Genomic DNA, 21,582 nt, shown 5'->3' on the forward strand with positions numbered 1-21,582 from the left:
AACAATGTCAGATCTGAGCCACGTCTGCGACCTACACCACAGCTCACGGCAATGCCGGATCCTTAACCCACTGAGCAAGGCCAGGGACCAAACCTGCATCCTCACGGATACCAGTCAGATTTGTTACCACTCCATGTTACCATGGCCATGACGGGACCTCCAGGAATGGCTTCCTTGATATTAGAGACCCCATTCTGGCCTAAGCCATTCTGTAATCTAAGCCTGGCCACCATGCCTGTCCTTGAACAGGTCTCAGGAATCAAGGATCTTAGGGAAGAAAAAAGGCTGTCACACAGTAGCGCAGTGATAAAGCTGAGTCCTGGATCCTCTGCAAGTCACAGTCATAATCATACACCTCTGAGTCCTGCAAGAACTACGGCCCCACCAGGCCAGGGATGGAATGACAACACCGACCCTCCAGACTTCAATCAGCTAAAGCCTGGACTCTGTCAACTCTGGCGCCAATTCTATGCTGATTTCTCTGCTCAAGCCCTTCATGAATCCGAAGGTACTCTTAGCTTAAACCTTCCCCAATTCTGATGTTCAAGGAGACACTGCTTTAGGTAAGATCCCTGGCGTTCCTACTTCCTGCAGGTAATAACAAGCCCTTCTTTCTCCATCTTTGGCTTGGTTGTGACTATTGGCTGGACACCCACTAAGAGGTGAACCCAGTTTTTGGGTAACATGACTGCTGATTTTAACTTTGATGACTTGGAAAAAGGTGATATCTGCCACCTTTCTCCACTGACTTTGCCCCCACTGACACTTCTTGCCTGTCACAACCGTTACTGTGCTGTGTGTCAAATGATGACTTTCTAGTTCTATCATGCTTTTTTTTTTTTTTTTTTTTGGTCTTTTTGCCTTTTCTAGGGCCACTCCTGTGGCATATGGAGGTTCCCAGGCTAGGGGTCCAATCAGAGCTGTAGCTGCTGGCCTACACCATAGCCACAGCAACGCAGGATCCAAGCCGCATCTGCGACCTGCACCACAGCTCACGGCAGTGCCGGATCCTTAACCCACTGAGGATCCTTAACCCACTGAGCGAGGTCAGGGATGGAACCCGCAACTTCCTGTTTCTGCTGCAACACAAGGGAAACTCCCACACCGACTTTCAAAGCTGGTGTTTGGTGGCCCCCAGGACTGGTTCTGGTGGGCCTCCTTCTTCCCAGAATGAAGAATGCCTCATCAAGTAGTTCTTCCATTGATTGGGGGTTTTAGTTCCACAGAAAGGCTCAAAGATATTGTTATGCATATTCCTTAAGAAGGAACCAGGACCCTGGCCCAAGGCTGCGCTATTGTTTCTGGAAGCTCCTTCCCGGTCTTCCCCTCCCTTCCCTGATTAGCAGCTGCCCTTTGGAACTCAGGGAAGGTCATGGAGGCTGAAGTGTAGTCCCTAAAAATAAGAAAAGGAGGACACAGAAAGGCCCAGGCGCCCCACAGGGCCCTGCTCAGTTACATGACCTTGCCCGGTGCACCTGCCACTTCTCACTCCTCCCCCTGTGACCTTGGCCTAGTCACCCAACCCCAAGCCTGAACCCTCAGGTCCTTTGTAGGCCTGTCTACAGAGAAATCTCTAAGGTAATCAAGTAACAAGCTTAAACTAGTTCTTGTGTACCTGCTGCAGAGGATCCAGAAAATTCCAAACCAACCTCTGCCCCAAAGAAAAAGAAATCAGCTCAGGGAAGATACAGTGTGAGGAAGTGATGGTAAGAGAAACTCTCTGCTAGCTGTGGGCCTCTGTGCAAGAGGAGCCCAGGACGGAGGCACTCAGTGGGTGACGGACATCGGGTTAGGATGCGAGGCTAAGGGAAGAAGGACAGAGCAGAGGCCGTGAGGCAGGAAGGCTCTGGGTGGGTCTGGTCTGACTCATCCAGCCGAGAGGCTAAGGGTTGGCCTTATCAGTGCTGGGACCTGAGAAATATCTCCCCAAAGCCAGTGAGGAGCCACTCAAGACTGGGGGCAGGGACAAAATATAAATTCAAAATGGATTAAAGACATAGATGAAAGGCTGGATACCATAAAACTCCTAGAGGAAAACACAGAACACTCTCTGAGATAAACTAGAGCAGTATCTTTTTGGATCCACCTTCTAGAGTAATGAAGATAAAAACAAAATAAACAACGGGACCTAATTAAACTGAAATGCTTTTGCACAGCAAAAGATACCATTAAAAAAGGGGGGGGGGGGGAGTTCCTGTCGTGGTGCAGTGGTAACGAATCCGACTAGGAACCATGAGGTTGCAGGTTCGATCCCTGGCCTTGCTCAGTGAGTTAAGGATCTGGCGTTGCTGCGAGCTGTGGTGTAGTTCGCAGACGCAGCTGGATCCCACGTTGCTGTGGCTCTGGCGTAGGTCTGCAGCAACAACTCCGATTAGACCCCTAGGCTGGGAACCTCCATATGCCGCGGGAGCAGCCCTAGAAAAGACTAAAAAAAAAAAAAAAAAAATACGAAGGACAACCTACAGAATGGGAGAAAATCTTTGCAAAGGAAGCAACGGACAAGGGATTAATCACCAAAATACACAAACAACTCAAATAGCTTTATATCAAAAAAGCAAACAACCTAATCAAAAAATGGCAGAAGATCTAAATAGACACATCTCCAAAGACAGACAGATGGCCAAAAGCACATGAAAAGAAGTTCAACATCACTAATTTTTAGAAATACAAATCAAAACCACTATGAGGTACCACCTTACACTTTCAGAATGGCCATCACCAAAAGCCTACAAACAATAAATGTTGGAGAAGGTGCAGAGAAAAGGAAACCATCCTACAATGCTGGTACAATGTAAATTGGTACAATCACTACAGAGAACAGTATAAAAGTTCCTCAGAAACTATAGAACTGCCGGAGTTCCCGTCATGATGCAGCAGAAACAAATCCGACTACGAACCATGAGGTTGAGGGTTCGATCCCTGGCCTTGCTCAGTGTGTTAAGGATCCAGGGTTGCTGTGAGCTGTGGTGCAGGTTGCAGACGCGACGAGGATCCTGCGTTGCTGTGGCTCTGGCGTAGGCCAGTGGCTACAGCTCCAATTCGACCCCTAGCCTGGGAACCTCCATATGCCGTGGGAGCGGCCCAAGAAATGGCAAAAAGACCAAAAAAAAAAAAAAAAAAAAACAGAAATAGACTCAAAGATTTCAAAACCAAACCAAAGAGGAAATATTTTGTGGAGGGATCAATTAAGAGAGTGGTATTAACATATGCACACTACTCTACATAAAAAACAGATAAGTAACAAGGACGTACTGTATAGCACAGGGAAATATACGCAATACTCTGTAAATAACCTTTATGGGAAAAGAATGGATTTATGTGTATGTTTAACTGATTCACTTTGCTGTACCCTTGAAACTAACACAACACTGTACAGTCAACTACATTCCAAAAAAATTAAAAAAAAAAAGACTGGGTGCCAGGACAACTTGAAAAGTGTTTAGAGATTTTTAGAACAAACCATGTCCATCTACCTATGGCTTCTCAAGGTGGGAGCGTTGGAGGAAGCTCCACTGCCAACACTCACGCCCCTGAGAACCTGTCCCACTTGGGGAGCTGTCTATCCCAGGGCCAGTTTCTTCCTCCAGTTCTTGGGGCAGAATTTGTACCACCCCAGGATGACCAAGAGGGGAAGCCACAAGGTCAAGGCTGGGTAGTAGCTGAGAGAAAACAGAAGCTAAGCCCAGGCTCCACCACGGCTCTCTGCTCACCGCACTGGCCCCTCCAGGACCGAGTCTGGCCAGGAGATGGAAGCAGAGAGTGGCCTGGAGTGCGGTCTAGAGCCTCCCTTGACCATCCTTCGGAATGCGGTGTTCCCAGGAGGGGCCCTCTTGTCTCTGGGTCACAGAGCGCCCAGTCAAGGAGAGAGGGTGGATTGACACATAAAGAACAGTTGAGAACAATTTGGAACCAAGTTGCTCTACAGTCACTAAGTGCCCTAGGAAATCAAAGCAGCACGAGAGGATGACTGCGAGCAGCTGCCCTAGAGAGGCGGCTGAAACCTCTGTCCAATTCAGCACCAACTCCCTGGAAAGGGCAAGTAGGGGCAAGGGGCTAGACCCACCAAATATGAAAAAATATTGTTCCCTGGGGACAACGCGAATTCCACAAGGGCTGAGACAAAGAATTAAGCTGCCCAGTCCAAAGCAGTCATCTCACCCCATAACAATGGGTAAATGGGGCGAGGCATCGAGTCTTTGGTAGCCATCTATTATGGGCGTCCTTTTTCTCCCTCTGTTTTTCAACGGAATCGACATTCTAAAGTTTTCTGGAATCTCTCCTCCCTTCTCCTACCTCACCCCACCCCCAGCTCAGGACCCCAGGGCCTGGAGAGTTCACGCCCCAAACTCTTCCGAGACCCTCCTTCCTTCCGGCCCCGCGCGCGTGCGCCCCACGGCCCTTCCCACCCTTCAGGGGTGCCCCCGACGCCTACCTGCAGCCGGTGGCCCCCTCTAGCCTTCGTTCCCCGAATACCCGCCGACACCCGCCGTTTGTCAACATCCGGAGCCTGAGTTCGCGTCCCGCGCGCTCCAGCTACGGTGGCCGTCAGGGCCGACGAGCTCAGGGCCGACGAGCTCAGGGCCGACGGCCGCGGGCGCCGCCTCCGGCGTGCGCTTCGCGTTCCCGCCTGCCAGCCTCCCGCCAAAGCCAGGCGCGTGCTCTCCGGGGTCCCGAGCGAGCGCGCGGGCGGGGTCACCTCTGCAGCCTACGCCTCCGCCCCGCCCCCGCGTGTTCCGCCCCGCCCACTCCTGCTCGCCCCGCAGGACCCCATTGGCTGAGTCCCTTCCCATCCCAGCCCCCAAGTCGTACGGCCGCACGTGCCCACCTCCTCCTGAGAAGCCTTTGCGCCCAACCCGCTGCCGCCGCCGGGCGCGGGCTCCCCTCTGTCCGCAGCACAGTTCCTCTCCCGGAGTAGGGACCCTTCTCCGTAATGTTCTGGGACCTGCCAGGCCTCTGCCGAGAGACACCGACCATTGGGAGGCAGATCGGTCAAAGGCAGGGGCCACAGGAACTTTCCCTTTAGTGAAGAGAAAGTGACTGTAGCAGCCCTCTTAGCGCAGTGGGCAGCGCGTCAGTCTCATAATCTGAAGGTCCTGAGTTCAATCCTCAGAGAGGGCACGACGTTTTGTTGTTCTATCCCCAAGTGCCATTAACAGAAAATAGAAAGTGTTCCAGGATGACTCTTAAAGAAGCCCGGCCGGCCAGGTAAAAGCATCACCCCGTGCTTCCAGACTACCTAGGTCTAACGGAGACTGTTACACTGCTAGCCACAATCTTTGTTCCCTCTCCCAGAATAACAAAATAAAATGAATGGCCGGTAAACGTTCAAATACTCAGTGTTGGCGCGACTGGAGGAAAACGGATACAGCGCAGAGGACAATTCCTCTCGCGACACTGATGAAAAATCCGTCTCCTGGATCACTCCCTATCTCCTTTTGCCCCAAATTTCTCTAACCTGGAGCAAGGCCGGGTCTCCGCGTTTTCAGCTGTCCCGGGAGACTGTATCCTTGCTCCAGGCCAGATCTAGCTTTCAAGAGCCGGTCCCCTCGGAGAGCAAAGTGGGGCGTGGCGCTGATGACCCAGGAATGGCCAAGTTCTAACCATAGCTTTAGCGGAATCCTTCAATTTTTAATTATTCAGCTTACAATAGCTTCCAATTACTTTATGATTTAGCCTCTCTTAATTTCAAAAGCACGTTTCTTAATTTCCCAAATAAGGAAATGTCTAGTTTTCTTTTTATTATTTATTTCTATCTTAATTGCATTATGGTCATAGAATATATACTCTATAAGAATTAAATACTCTGAAAGTTATGGCTCAATATTTGGTCAAGTTTTGTATTTCCTTGTTATTACATAATTTAATTTACATTAGGTCAATATCAAATTAAACAGTATACTATTAATAGTGAGTTAATAATAATAAAATTATATTAATTATAAATATAATTAACAAAATTATTAATTATGTGATTATATATTATTATACACTATTATTCCAGTATTTTTCCTCTACAAATTACACTACACCTCGATTTATCAAAACAACTATTGAGGAGTTCCCACTGTGGCGCAGAGGAAACGAATCCGACTAGGAACCGTGAGGTTGCGGGTTCTATCCTGCCTTGCTCAGTGGGTTAAGGAACTGGCGTTGCCGTGAGCTGTGGTGTAGGTCGTAGATCCGTCTTGGATCTGGTGTTGCTGTGGCTTTGGCGTAGGCCGGCGGCTACAGCTTGGATTAGACCCCTAGCCTGGGAACCTCTATATGCCCTGGGCGCGGACCTCAAAAGACAAAAAAAAAAAAGGCTACTACTGAGACGTTCTTTTTTTTTCTTTTTTTCTTTCTTTCTTTTTTTTTTTTTTTTTTTTTTTTTTTGCTTTTTAGGGCCCCACATGCTAGATATGGAAGTTCCCAGATTAGGGGCCAAATTGGAGCTGCAGCTGCCAGCCTATGTATGCCACAGCCAAAGCAACACAGGATCCAAGCCACCTCTGTAACCTACACCACAGCAAGGCCAGATACATAACCCACTGAGACCAGGGATGGAACCCGCATCGTCATGGATACTAGTTGAGTTCGTTACTGCTGAGCCACAACAGGAACTTCACATTGTATTTGTTTTATATTTATGAAATAGCACATATTTATCTGTTCATCCATCAATACGACATTTATTACAGAAACACTTGAAGTCTATTTGTTACCAGAGCCCAGGACAATTGACCTACTGTTGGACTCTACCCTCTGTATCATATTTTTAAATGGATGCTAAAAATATATTATTTAGAGGCATGCTGGCTATAGCAGGAGTCAGCAAAGTACAGCCAGCAGACCAAATCTGGCCCACTGCCTATTTTTATAAATAGTTTTATTGACATACAGTCACATTCATTTATCTGTTGTCTATGGATGCTTTCATGCTACAATAGCAGAGCTGAGTAACTGGGACAAAGACTGTAGAGTAGGAGTCCCCGTCGTGGCGCAGTGGTTAATGAATCCAACTAGGAACCATGGGGTTGAGGTTCGATCCCTGGCCTTGCTCAGTGGGTTAAAGATCTCATGTTGCTATGGCTCTGGCATAGGCTGGTGGCTACAGCTCCAATTAGACCCCTAGGCTGGGAACCTCCATGTGCTGAGGGAGCGGTCCTAGAAAAGGCAAAAAGACAAAAAACAAAACAAAAAAAGGCTATAGAGTAAAACCTAAAATATTTACTGTCTGGTCCATTAAGTGAAAATTTGCTATTTCCAGAGCTTCAATAATAAATAGACTCCAACATGTACAACAATTTGAATACAAGTTTATTTATCTTACTTGAAATAAAGTGAGCAGCTGTCCTATTTGATTTGTGGACATAGGATCCTTTCACCTCATTGTTTTGCAGTCCCCCCAGGCTTCCACATCATTTGCCTGAAGCTGGTAGAAGGTGACAGAGCCTGGAGGGGACGCCGACTCCTTTAGCCTGGGCCCAGAAATGAGACATTCTTCACTCATCATGATCCATCAGCAGGAACCAGGTACCTGATAGTATCTCAATGCAAAGGATGGTACTTGGTCCCTGGCTTTGTGCCTCCCCCAGGGTGACCTCTAAGCTGCAGACTGTCTCAGCCATGCCAACACCCAGCAAAGAGGAGGCGGGGTAGAAGATGACTAGAAATCAGACCCCTATGGCTTCATTTGGGGAGTTAGGGCTCTATCAGCCTGGCAAAGGCAAAACCAAGTATCACACCTTCAAACACGACAAAGTTGCCCTGAAACAGAGATGGGCAACTTTTGACCAGCACCAAATGCCAGAATGAGGATCAGGACTTTGAAAGACTCAGATAAAGCCGGGGCTCCTGAGGAGGGAAGCTAAAAGGAGAGCTCTTCCCAGGACATGGTTAGACTCGCTCCTGGAGTCTCAGCCTGTGCCAAGAGTTGAGTATTGTTGGCCCACCCACACCCCGATGCATCCTGAAAGTCTGTACCTGAGCGTCCACTGCTTCTTCAGCTTTCTTAAAATTCCAATCATTCCCTGACTGCCCACCACCACAAAAAAAGCTAAAAACAAAACTAAGGCTGGTCAAAAATTCCTTCCGCACCCTGGAATCTGCTGAACAGGGGGCATAAGCAGTCCATCACAGTGACTTAGCTATTTGAAAGAACCAACCACATATCCAAGTCATTTTAGTTTTTGCTCTATTTTATTAATGACAAAATCCAGAAATTCGAGGTAGAAAAATAACAAAGGAAAAATCTCTAAGGCATATAATAAAAACCTGGAAGGGCAGGAGGGAAACGGACAGAGGACTGGCTGGGGAGGAGACGGTGGGGGCGTGGAAGGTGAGGACGCTGCGGGGCACCCATGACATCTCCTCCGCTCTCGGCCTTCTTTGGGTCTTTGCCACCGGGACCGGGATACGCAGCCTTCAATACAAGAGCTGGTAAACCGTGGCACTGTTTTTGGAGCCTGTGACCAGATACTGGTTGTCAGAAGACACGTCACAACACAGGATGTCTGTAGACTCCTCTGCCTGGAGGGAAGGAGAGGCCACAAGGGGGATGACATGCAAGGGCCAGGCGTGGGCCAGAGATGCAGGCTTCATGCAAAGCTGTTTCTAGGCTCTGTGTGGACCTGAGGCTCTGTTTGGAAACCAGACCGGGTTCAGGGGTCAAGGTGTCGTCCAGGAGTTCACAGGACCCAGAGTCCTTGTCGCCCCACCCCTGTACCTGATGGCCCTGGATGCCATCTCAGCAGTACTTTCCAGCACCGTCTCTGGGGCCTGACCAACGGGGATCGGGGGCTGTGAGCTCCTTCTGCCTGGGTCTGCGCACCCCCTCCATCCAGTACCTGAAACAGCCTTTGTAGAGAAGGTGCAGCCAGGCAGTGGATCGACTGGTCCAGTGTAGACACAAAATAATTCCCTGGTGAAGGAAAGACAGATGCAGGGGCCAGAGACCAAGCCCGCCTTTCAATCCCCAGCTCTGCTCCCAACTAGACGGGGGCATGGGCCACTCCTTCGCCGCCTCAGTTTCCCCACCTATAAAACTCAGATGTGTCACCCAAAGCAGTCCCTCATCTGCCCGCACCCTCCAGCCACACCCAGGATCATGGTGAGGGTCACAGAACAACAGGACAATGACATGGGGCTTCGTGGCTCTTCCATCTGCCCGTGTCTTCGGGCTGTGGTTCCGGGTGGGAAGAGACCTTCACTGACAGAGCCACAAGGGAGAGAGGGCGGAAAGGGAGAAAGAAGCGGGGAAAGGCAGCCAGGCCAGCGGGGCGGGGGGAGACCTCGGAGGCAGGAGAGGCAGACACAGAGGCGAGGGCAGTGGGACCTGGGCCTGGCCGGGGGGGAATGAGGAGTCTGAAATAAGTCCGGGCCCAGACTCTACAGGTGAGAACGGGCCTTGGAGGGTGACAGGACACCCCGAGGTGTCCCCTGTCTGCGCACTCACCACAGGAGGAGAACTTGAGATTGTGGTGGTAGATGTACTTTTCAAGGGAAGCCTTGAACTTCTCCTTCCGATGTGTGTGCAGAATGATGATCTCACTCATTTTCAAGCCCACTAACAGCCACTCCTCGCTGGGGTCGTGGGTGATGCTGAGGATCTGTGTGTGGGGAGCTCTGGGGTCAGGGCCATCGCTCCCGCCCACCTCTTCAAACTCAGGCCCCACCCTTGCAGACACCCACCCCCAGCCCCAGGCTGCACCCGGCCCAGCGGCGGCCTCTGGGCACCTCGTGCTTTAGATCATGTTGCTGCAGTCGCTGGTAGCTCCTCAGGTCCCAGGCATACAGGCGGGTGTCCTCGCCTCCCGTCCAGAACTGATTGCCCGCAAGGTCCACACATCGGGACCCGTACACGGGGACTTCGTGCTTCCTGGAGAGAAAAACAACTCAGAAGTTTGTGCACAGGCGGGACCCTCAGAAGCATCGGGCCCAAGAAGGCCCTAGATAGGAGCCCCGAGGCGTGCTCCACGCTGACTCCCCGAGTCCTACCGCGGAGGGGACGGGGAGCCAGGGAAGGGGCCCCGCGCTCCCAAGGGCCTCCCCGCCAAGCTCTCCCATCCCACGTCACACCTGATCAAGATCTGGTTCTGCAAATCCCAGATCTCGACAAATCCTTTGAAACAAGCCAAGCAGATCTGGGCATTGGAGGAGATGGCCAGGGAGTAGCACTTGGGGCCTGTGGAGGCCAGCTGCGCCCTGACGCGGGGGGTGGGCGCCAGGTCCCAAAGAGTCAGGGTCCGGGACACACCGCCCGTGATCAGGCTCTGCTCGTCGGGAAACAGCTTGCAGGTGAGGACACAGTTCTGACGGTCCTGCAGGAACGGTGTACATTCTTGAGTCACCTCCCGGAAGCCCAGGCCCTGAGAGTCCGGTCAAGGTCACGTCTGGGCACCCGAGCCTTCTGGAGGACTCCTCACCTGGAGGTTCAGCTGGGCCTGGGGGGCCTGGTCCCAGGCGTGCAGGGCGCTCTCGTCCCACACCCTGATGTAGCCATGGCCACACGTGTACACGTGGTGAGTACTGCTGCTGATGGCCACAGCGTAGACATTCTTTCCATGGTGGAGTCTGCCAACCTTCCAGGAGTCACGTGGGGCCCTCCGCCTGACCACTGCTTCGTCTGGAACAGGAGGCTGGGGTGGCCGTAGAAAGGTCACAGGCTTGCCCTGCCCTCTGACTCAGTTCCTAAGCCTTCATCTGACAGCTCCTCTCTGGCGCCCAGGCAGAACTGTGCCCTCAGCCGGGGTCCCCAGATCACAGTCATCCTTCTACACTGGCCCTGCTTTGACTCCCTGATAAACAGACCACGTTGGAGTTCCCGTTGTGGCGCCATGGTTAACAAATCCGACTAGGAACCTCAAGGTTGTAGATTCTATCCCTGGCCTTGCTCAGTGGGTTAAGGATGCCACGTTGCTGTGAGCTGTGGTGTAGGTCGCAGAAGAGGCTTGGATCCCGCGTTGCTGTGGCTCTGGCATAGGCCGGCGGCTAAAGCTCCAATTGGATCCCTGGCCTGGGAACCTCCATATGCCACAGGAGCGGCCCTAGAAAAGGCAAAAAGAAAAAAAAACAGGCCATGTTCTGAGACAATGCTGCGGACTGGCAATGAGGGCAGAACCTGGTTGAGTCCCCTAGGACGCAGCTCTAGAAGCGCTCCTGTGAGCCGGGGCCCTCACGCTAGTGATGGGAGGACATGGGGCCTGGCGCGAAGGAAGCAGGGAGTCCAGTCACCACCTCTGGGAGAGGACAGTGCATGTCCCCTCCTTTCTATCGCCTTCTGGTTGGTGGTGGGCGGGAGGGCAGGGGCAGTGTAACGAAAAGGGAATGATGCCAGGTTAGGAAGAAAAAAAAAAGATGCTTACAATTGTTCTGAGAAGCGACCAGACTTCTTCACTGGGAGGAGGTGAGGGACACGGCTGACCTGCAGGGCGAGACCAGCGGCCACCTGCTCACAGAGGGGGTCTGGTAGCAAGAGCATCACAGGATCCGGGGAGAAGGCCACCCTCTCGACCCAGGGCCGTGTTCCCTGTCCCCCATTGCAGGACCAGCCTCGGGCTACACCCCGCCCGCCCACGCCGCCCACACCGCCCTAGCTGGGACTTACCAAGCTCAGATCCTGGTGGGGAGCTGTGACACGCAGAGGAGAGAGGACCGAGACAGGGCATGAGAAGGGCGGGGAGCTCTGTGCTGGGATCCCTCTGCCCCGGTTCAGGTGAGACCTACCTGAAGCCAGACTCTGCGTCTTCCCCTAATTCCGCCTCAGGAAGCCAAGAGGCCTGCAGGTCAGAGCTGTCCAGGATCTGGGGGGCCCACGGCGGCGGACTCTCCCAGCTCATGTCTACATAAGCTGGGCCACTCTGCCTTGGGGAGCCCGGGGGTGGCTGGGGGGACCCGTATACCTCACCCAGCTGCTCAGGCTGGGAGGAGAGGCCGGGGCTCTCCGGCTCGCTCCTCCTCTTCTCCAGTTCGTCATAAATGGTGAGGATACTGAACGAGGCCTCTTCCTTCTCTTCACTCATGTTCTTGGATCGATCAAGCGCCTGAGCCACCTGGTTCAAGGGTTCGAGGGAGGAGCCCGTGGCACCGATCCTGGGTTCCCACTTGGTCCTGATCCCCTGCAGCAAGAGGGAGAAGAGACGCCAACATGCAGAGGCGCTGTCTGGGGTCTACAGAGAAAGCTCGGAGACCACCCCTCCGGGTGAGGGGATTCAAAAGACTAGTCAGCGACTAACTTGGCTTAGCCAGCTGACGAAAGCTAGTCCCTGCAGGCAGCCATGGTGTTAAGGGTGATATTTCACACAGGGCGTTTTGAGATATTAGTACCAGGTATTATGTTTTTCCTTCTAGACACACAGTCTGCATTTCCCATCCTCTAAAATCAGACTCAGGGAGTTCCCATCGTGGCTCAGTGGTTAACGAATGCGACTAGCATCCATGGGGACGTGGGTTCAATTCCTGGCCTTGCTTTGTGGGTTAAGGATCCTGCATTGCCGTGAGCTGTGGTGTAGGTCACAGACGCGGCTCGGATCTGGCATTGCTGTGGCTGTGGCGTAGGCTGGAAGCTTACAGCTCCAACTGGACCCCTAGCCTGGGCACCTCCATATGCCACAGGTGTGGCCCTAAAAAGACAAAAAGGCAAAAATAAATAAATAAATAAAAAGAAAATCAAACTCAGGAAGTTCCTGTTGTGGCTTAGCAGTAATGAACCTGATCTAGTATCCATAGGGATGTGGGTTCGATCCCTGGCCTCGGTCAGCAGATCGGGGATCCCACGCTGTCATGAGCTGTGGTGTAAGTCACAGACGAGACTCAGATCTGGCGTGGCTGTGGCTGTGGCCTAGGCCAGCAGCTGTAGGTTCGATTCGACCCCTTGCCTGGGAACTTCCATATGTCATGGGTGTAGCCCTAAAAAGCAAAAAATAAAAATAAAAAATAAAAAACTAAAATCAAACTGACCCTTTGATCTAACCATATGCTTTTCAATAAGGGCTCATCCTCTGCCCCCATGTAAATGAGACGGGAGGCCACAGGAAACTCCACACACACGTCACAGGGTCCCTGGCCCCCTCGGGGGGATGCTGTGGAAAAATTCAGACCCAATTGGGTGGCGGGCAAGGCTGCAGAAGGATGAGGTTGGCTGGTGGTGATTTCATCTTTCCCATCCCCGGGGAATAATTCTAAGACCGGAATGGAATCATGTGTGTAAACTACTCAGCATCAGTAAGGCCGGAAGCAAACACTCAATACAAGGGCCGATAGTGCACTTATTTGGGGACGGCGGTGCCAGGGACGAGTGCTTTGAGGATCTGAGGCACATCCAGTGCCTTCTTCCTTCAGGAAGCTTCCATCAGAGGCTGCCCAGTAGCTACCGCAGAAGGCCCTCCAGAGACCCAGTGTTCCGCTGAAAGGACACACCGGAAGCTTCAGGACAAGATGACAGGGAGAGCCGGGTGGGGATCTCCCAAGTGGAACCAATGCCTTGGTGACCGGGCTGAATCCCTGGCTCTCAGACACCCTCTCCCCGAGGGCTCAGCAGACGCCCCAGGGCACTGGGGCTGCCTGGCCTTGGGAAGATGCAGGGGTAGCTGTGTGGCCAGACTCAGCACTTGCAGGTCTCATGGTGTCGTTGGCCCTGAACCAAATGCTTCACAAAGCTGGTCCCATCTCATCCACACAACAGCGTGGGCCATGATTCAGAGGTTCTGAAAACGGAAGCTCAGAGCAGGTGAGAAAATTGCTAGAGAGCCTGGAGAGGAGGTTCAAATTCCGCCCTGTCTGACTCTACACTGTCTCTTTTCTACCCTCGTCCCCCCAGTCAGAGGAAAGAAGGCAATCTCCAGCACACTTACAGCGCAGTTACCCTCCGACCCAGCACTTCCAGTTTTAGGAATTTGTCCTAAGGGAGCCCTTGAATAGAAGCCAAATAAATCTATGTCTAGGCTGAAGCATTACAGCACCGCTTGTAAGAGAAGAGGACGGGACAAACCCAAGGTCCAAAGGGAGGGACTGGAGCAAGTCACAGTATATGCCTGACAGGGAGCACACCAGAGCTGTTAAAAACAAGGAGGGCAGGAGTTCCCTTGTGGCTCAGCGGGTTCAGGATCCTGTGTTGTCACTGCAGTGGCTCGGGTTGCTCCCGTGGCCCAGCTTCAATCCCTGGCCCAGGAACTTGTGCATGCTGAGGTCGGGGGTGGGGGAGGACACAGACGCCTGGACAGGGAAAATCCCAAAGTATGTTCACAGGGGAAGGGTGGATGCGAGGCACCTGATGCACAGCTTTGGCGTAAAAGAAGGATGGAAGTTAGAACCGATCTTTGCAGATGTTTGCACGTCGAACGAGGAAAGACCCTGCCTAGAAACTGGCAAATAGGAAAGAAGAAGGGGAGGGAGGGAGATGGGCTGGCTCGGCCCTGGGGAGGGTGAAAGGGCGGAGCACACGCACACACCTCCGCAGCCCTGAGAGAAGATGAGGTTGAGCCAAGCGGGAAAAGCCTAAAGCAAAAAAGTTTAAAGCAAAGCGTGGGTAAAGCTTAAAGGCAGAGAGGCCATTTAACCAGGATTTCAATGGACGAGGAGGATTACATCCTAAGAATAAGACAGAGCTTTCTAGAAACTGTACCAGGAGGAGTCAATATCCCCGATCTTTTCTCTGCTCTACCTGTAAAGCTGGGAATACAGGCAATTCTCTTCCTCAAGCTTCACCACAAAATACTAGTGCCGGGGGCCCACCCTGTCCCGGGGTCCACCAGGGTCCCCGGTGGCCTGCAACTCACCTCTGACGGGCAGAAGGTCAGACCTGGAGATGGGAAGTCAGCGGAAGGGCAGCGGCTAATGCTGGGAACCTCCGGGAACCTCCCTCCACACCCAGGTGCTGCCCCTTCCCCTCCCCTGCGGGGCTGCTATTTTACTTAATTGATAATCCCGGGCTGGGTCAGAACCTGGGTCAGGTGTGGGGCCCTGAGCGGCTCCGCAGTTACTGGGAGTGGCCTTAACCACCACCTGCTGCGGGGCCACTGGCCTGGCTGCCATTTCCAGTAACGCCCGAGTCCCGGGATGAGGGATCAGACTGGGCTCAGTCCGTTTCCGGCAGGAAGCTGGGTGGAGGGAGCCCTTTCCAGCGGATGGGGCTCCGAGTTGGGTTCAGGCTGCCCCACAAGGAGACAGTCTTTGCACAAAGACGGCAGGTTGGGTTGAGCTGTGCCCAAGAGCCATTTCAATTTCTCCTCTGCACAGGGGAGCCCCCTTGGCTCGGGGCAGCCGGCTCTGGGGTCTCTCATCTCTCACCCGTGTCTCTAAAAGTGAAGACCCGGGAAGACTTTCTGCAGCGGCCTCCTCGGTGCTTCTGACACTGGAGCACTGAGAGCCCCGGAGTGGGGGGGCTCGGGAAAGCAGAGCACTGGGCCCACCCAGGAGATGCGGATGCTGCGGATCTGGCTGAGGCCTGAGCCGTCGTATCTCCGGCAAGTGCCCGGGTGAGGGCGTCACTGCTGCTGCTGCTGCTCTGGGGACCCCAACTGAGAGGCACTGCTTAACCCCTCTGCCTGGCAGGAAGGGAAGGGGTGGGGAGGTTGGATCCTCTCCTGCTTGGCTCCCCCCATTCACCTCCTGCCACTGGCCAACCCCGCCCACTCAACACGCTCTCAATTCCACTCTGTTCTTCTCATTCATCAACTTCCTTCTTTCAAAGGAGAAGTCCTGAGATGGCAGCTGCTTAGAGAGAAATCTATGCCACCCCTGAGCCCCAATCTCCATGCTGTTCTCTCATCCAGCAATGCTGTTCCCTGCCCACTCATGTATCAAGCGTGTGCTCTCATATATTCTGAGCACCACCCCAGGGCCTGGGCACAGTGCCAGTGACCAGGGATCAGCCTCAATCTAGCCCAAGTCCTCAGAGAGCCTCATTTTGAGAGGCGGGATGGGGGGTAGAGAGGACTTGATATAAACACACGTAACTCCCTGCTTGATGCATGATCCATTTTTGGAAAATTGTCTTTTTCGATTCTCACAGGAAGTGCAACAGTGAGGGACATCAGCACGGATTGGATCCCCAATTTTCAAAGATGAGAATTAATCGGGGTGTCAGAACCTCAGAGAGACTTATTTTTGGCTGCACCCATGGCAGCATGAGGAAGTTTCCAGCCTGGGATCGCACCCGCACCACGGCAGCAGTTCTGAGCCACAGCAAGGACAGCACTGCATCCTTAACCCACTGCGCCACCAGGGAGCTGTGATAATGCAGAACATGCATGTCCAGTGCCCCGCGATGCTCCGAATGATGATCCAGATGCTATGGCCCTTCTAGAAACCCTTTCCTCCCTGGGCTGCCTCACTGACCAGCCTCTCTCAACCTGCCTGTTCTCTTCCTCAGGCCCCTAAGAATTGCTAACCTGAACGAGCATTTAAGTTTGGCAGCTTCAAAGCCCTGTTAACCTCTGGGTATGACCACAGCCTTACGAGGATTGTAATCTTACCATCTCCATTTTACACGTGAGAACGCTGACGCACAGGCTGGCAACCTGTCACAGCTCATGCTGCCTGGAACTGATGGCCTGGCTTCAAATCAAGACAGTTTGACAGAATGGCCCGGTTGCTCATCCCGGCACCACTGCTTCCCCCAGAGCGAGGCCCAGGCATCTACCCTGGACCCTCTCTGTTCCCCACAACCTTTTCTAGACAGTGCCAAATACCTAAATTTCATAGATCTGGATATGAGAGGTAAACTATAGAAGATTCTAGAAGAAAACAAAGGGAGTGATCATTGTGATATTGGGGTCAGCAAATATTCCCTAATAAGGCTCTAAAAGAACTTCTCTCAGAAGTTCCTGGACAGTTGAACTGGCAACTATAGATCGGAAGAGAAAGTAACAGGAGGACAAGGGCGGGCATGATGGGGAAGCACCGAGAAGGGGTCCAGAACCCCAAGGTCAAACGTTGTGGGGAGCCAGCGAGGTCTGAGACATGACAGACTGGAGGCCGGGTGGGGGTGGGGGTGGAGGAGAGCATAAGAGAATGTTCTAGGCAGAGAGAACACCACATACAAAGGTATGGAAGGGAACGGTCTTTTAGCAATTGGGAGTTTTCTAGAGGCTGGAGCGCAGACAGTGCGTGTTTTGGAGGCAGGGATGTGGGCTCTATTCTTGGAGGAGCATGGGTGGGGGATACTGAGGGTCCTGAGCTGGGGGAGACAGGGTCAGACTTGTGTTTTGGAAGGACCCAGCTTGTGCTTCAGCGGAGTGACTGGAGTCTGGGAAACCAGGTAAAAGAGAAGATGCTCAGGGAGTTCCCGTCGTGGCACAGTGGGAAACGAATCCGACTAGGAACCATGAGGGTGCGGGTTTGATCCCTGGCCTCGCTCAGTGGGTTAACGATCCGGCGTTGCCGTGGGCTGTGGGGTCGGTCTCAGATGCGGCCTGGATCCCGTGCGGCTGTGGCTGTGGTGTAAGCCAGCAGCTGTAGCTCCCATTCAACCCCTAGCCTGGGAACCTCCATATGCCGGGGGTGCAGCCCTAAAAAGCCAAAAAATAATAATAATAATAATAATAATGCTCAATGTGAGTAGTCAGCAGGAAAATATAAACCCAAGCTGAAATGAGGTACCACTTCACACCTGAACTGAGGTACAACTTGACACCCGCTAGGACGGATAAAACAATAACAAAACTAACCAAGTAATAAATGTTGGTGAGGATGTGGAGAAACTGGAACCCTCAGAAGAGGCTGATAGGAATGTAAAATGGTGCAGCCACTGTGGAGAACAGGGTGGCAGATCCTCAAAAAGTTAAACCCAGAACTACCCCATGACTCAGCATATCTACTCCCGGGTACGTACCTAAAAGAACTGAAAACCGAAGCTTTTTGTACAGCAAAGTTCACAGCAGCATTATTCAAAATAGTCAACAGGTGCAAATAACCCAAGGGTCCATCAACAGACAGATGAAGAAACAAAATGTGGTCCCTCCATTCAATGGAATGTTAGTCACCAATTGAAAAAAATGGGGAAGTCCCTGGTAGCCTAGGGGTGAAGGATCCAGCATGGTCACTGCTGCGGCGCAGGTTCGATCCCCTCCGATGCAGCAGGTATGGCAAAAAGCTAAATAAATATAGATAGATGCTACAGCATGGATGAGCCTTGAAAATATCACACTAAGCGAAAAAAGCCAGAAAAATAGCTCCACATTATTTGAGGCCATTTATATGAAATACCAGGATAGGCAAATCCATAGACACAGAAAGCAGATTAGCGGTTCAGGGGCTGGAAGATGGCGAGTACTGGGAGTAACTGCTCAGTGGACATGGGGTTCCTTTTGGGATGATGACAAAGAAACTATATAGGGGTGATGGGTGCACAGCTTCGTGAATGTACATAATGCCACGGGACTGGACACTTTAAAAGAGTTAAAACGGTAAATTTTATGTGACTTTTACCCCAATTAAAAAACAAACAGGAGTTCCAGCATGGCTCAGCCGTAACGAACCCAACTAGGATCCAAGAGGACGCAGGCTCCATCCCTGGCCTCGCTCAGCGAGTTAAGGATCCGGCATTGCCGCGAGCTGTGGCGTAGGTCGCAAACGCTGCTGGGATCCCGCGTGGCTGTGCTGTAGGCCGGCGGCTGCAGCTCCAATTCGACCCCTGGCCTGGGAACTTCCATAAGCCGCAGCTGTGGCCCTAAAAAGACTAAAACAAAAACCAGACAGTGTCCATGAGTCAGAGGCCTTACAAGTTGTAACAGCATTTTTTTCCTTTCATCTACGAAACCCCATGCTGTTTAGTTTAGTGGATAGTTTTCTTACCTTTGCTTCCCTAGAAGATGCGCCAGCCAGCTGCAGGTTCCCTGCCCAGAGACCCTGGCCAACCACAGTCAAATGAGGGCAGGTAGGACCTCAGCACCTGGCGAGCGGACGGGGAGGCCAGAGTTTGGATCATCTAAGCAGAACCTCAAACAGCAGCCTCCGATCTGTATTTGGGGAATGGGGCGCCCTCTGGCGGACAATCGGAGAGGAAACCAATTCTAACCCCGTGTAAGAAGTTTGTGTTCACAGCCCCTGGCAGCTGACTGTGCTCAAGGTACTGCTCCGCGCCCTGGAATTTCTCTTTCCGCACTAGAGCCCCTGGGAATTTACCTCGGCACCTGTCGTCGATGAAAATGTATAACTATATAAACACTAGCGCAAAACTCCGCTTCACTTACTAATTCATCGACATCATCCACTCCACACAAATTATTCACGAACAAGTTCCAGCCTAGTCCGGCGACCTGCCCCCATAGAGCTTGAGGTCCACACCGAGAGCCAGTAAACCAGCAGCTCCAAGTACTGAGGGCAGAGAGTAGTAAAAATTAGACGGAGGTGGGAGCAGAGAGCTGGTGGAGGACCCAGAGCAGGGGACCCAGTGCCAACCAAGGAGATCAGGGAGGCCAGCCAAGGAGAGGTGGCATTTAGCCAAGGTGGGGGTGGGGGGGTGGGGGGGAGTTCTCCGGGTATAAGGGACACTCCTCATTTTTCACCTGGTCCCTGCGCCTCTTCTTTCTCCCTCCTCATCGGAAGCCTCCAACTCACCATTCCTTACCCTGAGCCCTTCCCAGGAGAGCATGGTGGCGGGTTCCAGCACCCACATCTCATACAGTTCTTCCTACCCAGCTCACACCCGGCCCGACTACCGAACTCTTGCATTCCGAATCCTGCGTTCCACTTTCCAGTCTTGGATCCACCTCTAACCTCCCAAGGGACGCGCTGGCAACTGCCCCCTCCTCGCAGTCCTACAGCAGCTCTACTCCTGTGCGTTTATAGGAGTAGACTTCACCAGGGGGAAAAAATAGATTATGCTTCTTTTAAGAAAAGTTTGCAATGCGTTGGCCTAACCGTTCTTTTTGTTATTTTGATTTTATGGCCACACAGCGCGGCACTGGAAGTTCCTGAGCCAGGGACTGAACCCCAGCCACAGCTGCCACCTACGCCAGATCGTTAACTCACTGCCCTGGCGGGGATCCACCTGCACCTTCAGAGCCACCCCTGAGGCTGCAGTCGGATTCTTAACCCACTGAGCAGTGGCGGGAACTCCAGCCTAACCGTACCGAAAGTCCTTCCAACTCTGGCCTGCAGGGTACCGGTCCAGGCTGCAGCGCAGCTCCCCGTGATCAAGGGCCCCTGCAGGCTTCCCGGGTCTCTAAGCTCGTGTCCGCCTCCTCGGCTACCCTGTGGATCCACAGGAGATTTTCCGCCAAGAGCTGACACCAGCTGCCCCAACACTGTGCTCTGGAGACACCTAGGTTTGAGAGCAGCAAGAGCCCGCTGACGCGGAGGGGACCCCGGCAGCCTCGCGGTCGCAGTTCTTCTCTTCCCGCCTTGCAGTGAACGGACCGGCCACCAGGGGCACCAGGGGACCAGGCCGACGGCCAGTGCCTCCTAATGGCTTCTCGCGCCCAAAGCGCCTGCCTCCGGGCCCCGAACACGCAGGGCGGGCCTCCCCGCTCCTTTTCACACAGAGGGGGGAAATGGGGCCCCAGGGCGAGAAGGCGTGCGTCCAAGGCCGGTGGGGAGGGAGGCGGCCGCGGGTGACTGCCACCCGGCTGCCCGCCCGCGCGCCTGTGGCCCAGAACGACTGGGACCCTGAGCCTTGGTGCCCATCTGGAGCACGCGGGCCCTGGGCGCCCGGGCCGCACACGGCGGGCGGACGCGCCAAACCGGTGGCAGGACGCCGGCTTACCTTGGAGGGCCGAGGAAACCAGATGGGAGAGGCGTGTGCGATCAAGGGCTTCCTGAAGGCCGGGCTCAGGCTGAGCGTGGCGGTATTTCAGTGGCCCGGCGGAAGTGGGGGCCACGCGTTAGGAGCACTGGAGCCACCGGGGCACCAGCCAGCGATGTGGGAGGGAAAACCAGAGCCAGAGGGAGTCTTGGGCCCCTGGCAGCCCGCCAGCAGGCGGAGGACGCAGGGCCCCGCGGAGCAGGCTCAGACCCGGGCTGGCGGGCAGGAGCCCTGCCAGATGTTGGATTTGCTGAGACCACGTGGTCTCTGGTGCGAATGGGGCCTGAGAGTAGACGGAAGGGGCCACAGGGAGCTTGCACAGGGAGCTCGCAAAGAAGAAGGCCGTGGTTCGCTCATTTCAGTTTGCTCTGCGCTTGGCAAACCCTGGCCTGTGGAGCGGCCTGCAATCTTGTTACTGAATTGAATAGACCGCGTAAGGGAAGGGGTGCCCTCCCTCAGTTACCGGTCAGGAGAAAGGAAACAGTGGGTTTGTGGACTGTGGGATGGGGACTTCTGAGGCTGATAGGACAGAAAGAGGTCCAAAGCCTCTTCTCAGAACCCCGAGCCCCATCACAAGGAGAGGGCTGCCAACCAGGCGGAGCTGTGCTGTGTCTTGTCGTCATTCCCACCCACCCCCATCCCCATCCCCGCCCCCACCCTCGCCCATGACCCTGAAGCCCTGCCTCCACCCACCCAGGGACCTTCCCAGCCCCGTTTAGGTCTCTCTCACCAGGCTTCCCTGATCCGTGGGGGGCCCTGCAGCAGTGTTTTCCTCTGAGCCTCAGTTTCCCCTCCTGACCTGGACTGAGGCTCCTTCCAGTGTGACTGGCTGGATGGGAGGGTGCCTGTGCTGCAGA

At 53.4% G+C, this 21,582-nt stretch overlaps 2 protein-coding genes and 1 non-coding gene across 6 annotated transcripts in view; 1 reads left to right on the forward strand and 2 right to left on the reverse strand.

The window, feature by feature from the left end:
- HYDIN (HYDIN axonemal central pair apparatus protein) overlaps positions 1-4,645 on the reverse strand; it is a 549,453-nt gene extending 544,808 nt beyond the window's left edge. The window contains exon 1 of the mRNA XM_084959659.1: positions 4,433-4,645. The gene's annotated coding sequence lies outside the window, so the exon portion shown is untranslated. The remainder of the gene's footprint in view (positions 1-4,432) is intronic.
- A 400-nt stretch (positions 4,646-5,045) lies between these two features.
- Positions 5,046-5,118, forward strand: TRNAM-CAU (transfer RNA methionine (anticodon CAU)). Its single transcript has one exon. It is a non-coding gene; the product is annotated as a tRNA-Met (tRNA).
- A 3,044-nt stretch (positions 5,119-8,162) lies between these two features.
- TLE7 (TLE family member 7) lies at positions 8,163-21,037 on the reverse strand. Of its 4 annotated transcripts, none has more exons than XM_084965731.1 (11): positions 20,687-20,918; positions 20,055-20,245; positions 11,707-12,098; positions 11,588-11,610; positions 11,346-11,404; positions 10,407-10,619; positions 10,060-10,301; positions 9,718-9,859; positions 9,437-9,590; positions 8,829-8,902; positions 8,163-8,511 (listed from the first exon to the last, which is right to left on the reverse strand). In XM_084965731.1, exons 3-11 carry the CDS (start codon positions 12,000-12,002, stop codon positions 8,407-8,409), a joined length of 1,308 nt encoding a protein of 435 aa, XP_084821857.1. In that variant the 5' UTR covers positions 12,003-12,098; positions 20,055-20,245; positions 20,687-20,918; the 3' UTR covers positions 8,163-8,406. The 4 variants fall into 4 exon arrangements, with proteins under 4 accessions (XP_084821857.1, XP_084821859.1, XP_084821856.1 ...); XM_084965733.1 differs by lacking the exon at positions 20,687-20,918 and adding an exon at positions 19,173-19,296 and having other exon boundaries at positions 20,055-20,317; XM_084965730.1 differs by lacking the exon at positions 20,055-20,245 and having other exon boundaries at positions 20,687-21,037.
- Between the last annotated feature and the right edge of the window lie 545 nt (positions 21,038-21,582).

Source organism: Sus scrofa, chromosome 6, assembly GCF_054392235.1.
Source record: "Sus scrofa isolate SSC_HxYL_T2T_F1_AM1 chromosome 6, Sscrofa_HxYL_maternal_Yorkshire_Landrace_v2.0, whole genome shotgun sequence".
NCBI classification, from domain to species: Eukaryota; Metazoa; Chordata; class Mammalia; order Artiodactyla; family Suidae; genus Sus; species Sus scrofa.

Excerpts from the sequence above, each read along its gene's own strand:
- TLE7 (XM_084965730.1), bottom strand. The coding sequence starts at position 12,002 with ATGAGTGAAGAGAAGGAAGAGGCCTCGTTCAGTATCCTCACCATTTAT. Across the intron at positions 11,611-11,706 it reads GACGCAGAGTCTGGCTTCAG|CTCCCCACCAGGATCTGAGC; the intron begins GTAGGTCTCACC and ends TGCGTGTCACAG. Across the intron at positions 9,591-9,717 it reads AACATGATCTAAAGCACGAG|ATCCTCAGCATCACCCACGA; the intron begins GTGCCCAGAGGC and ends CCCCACACACAG.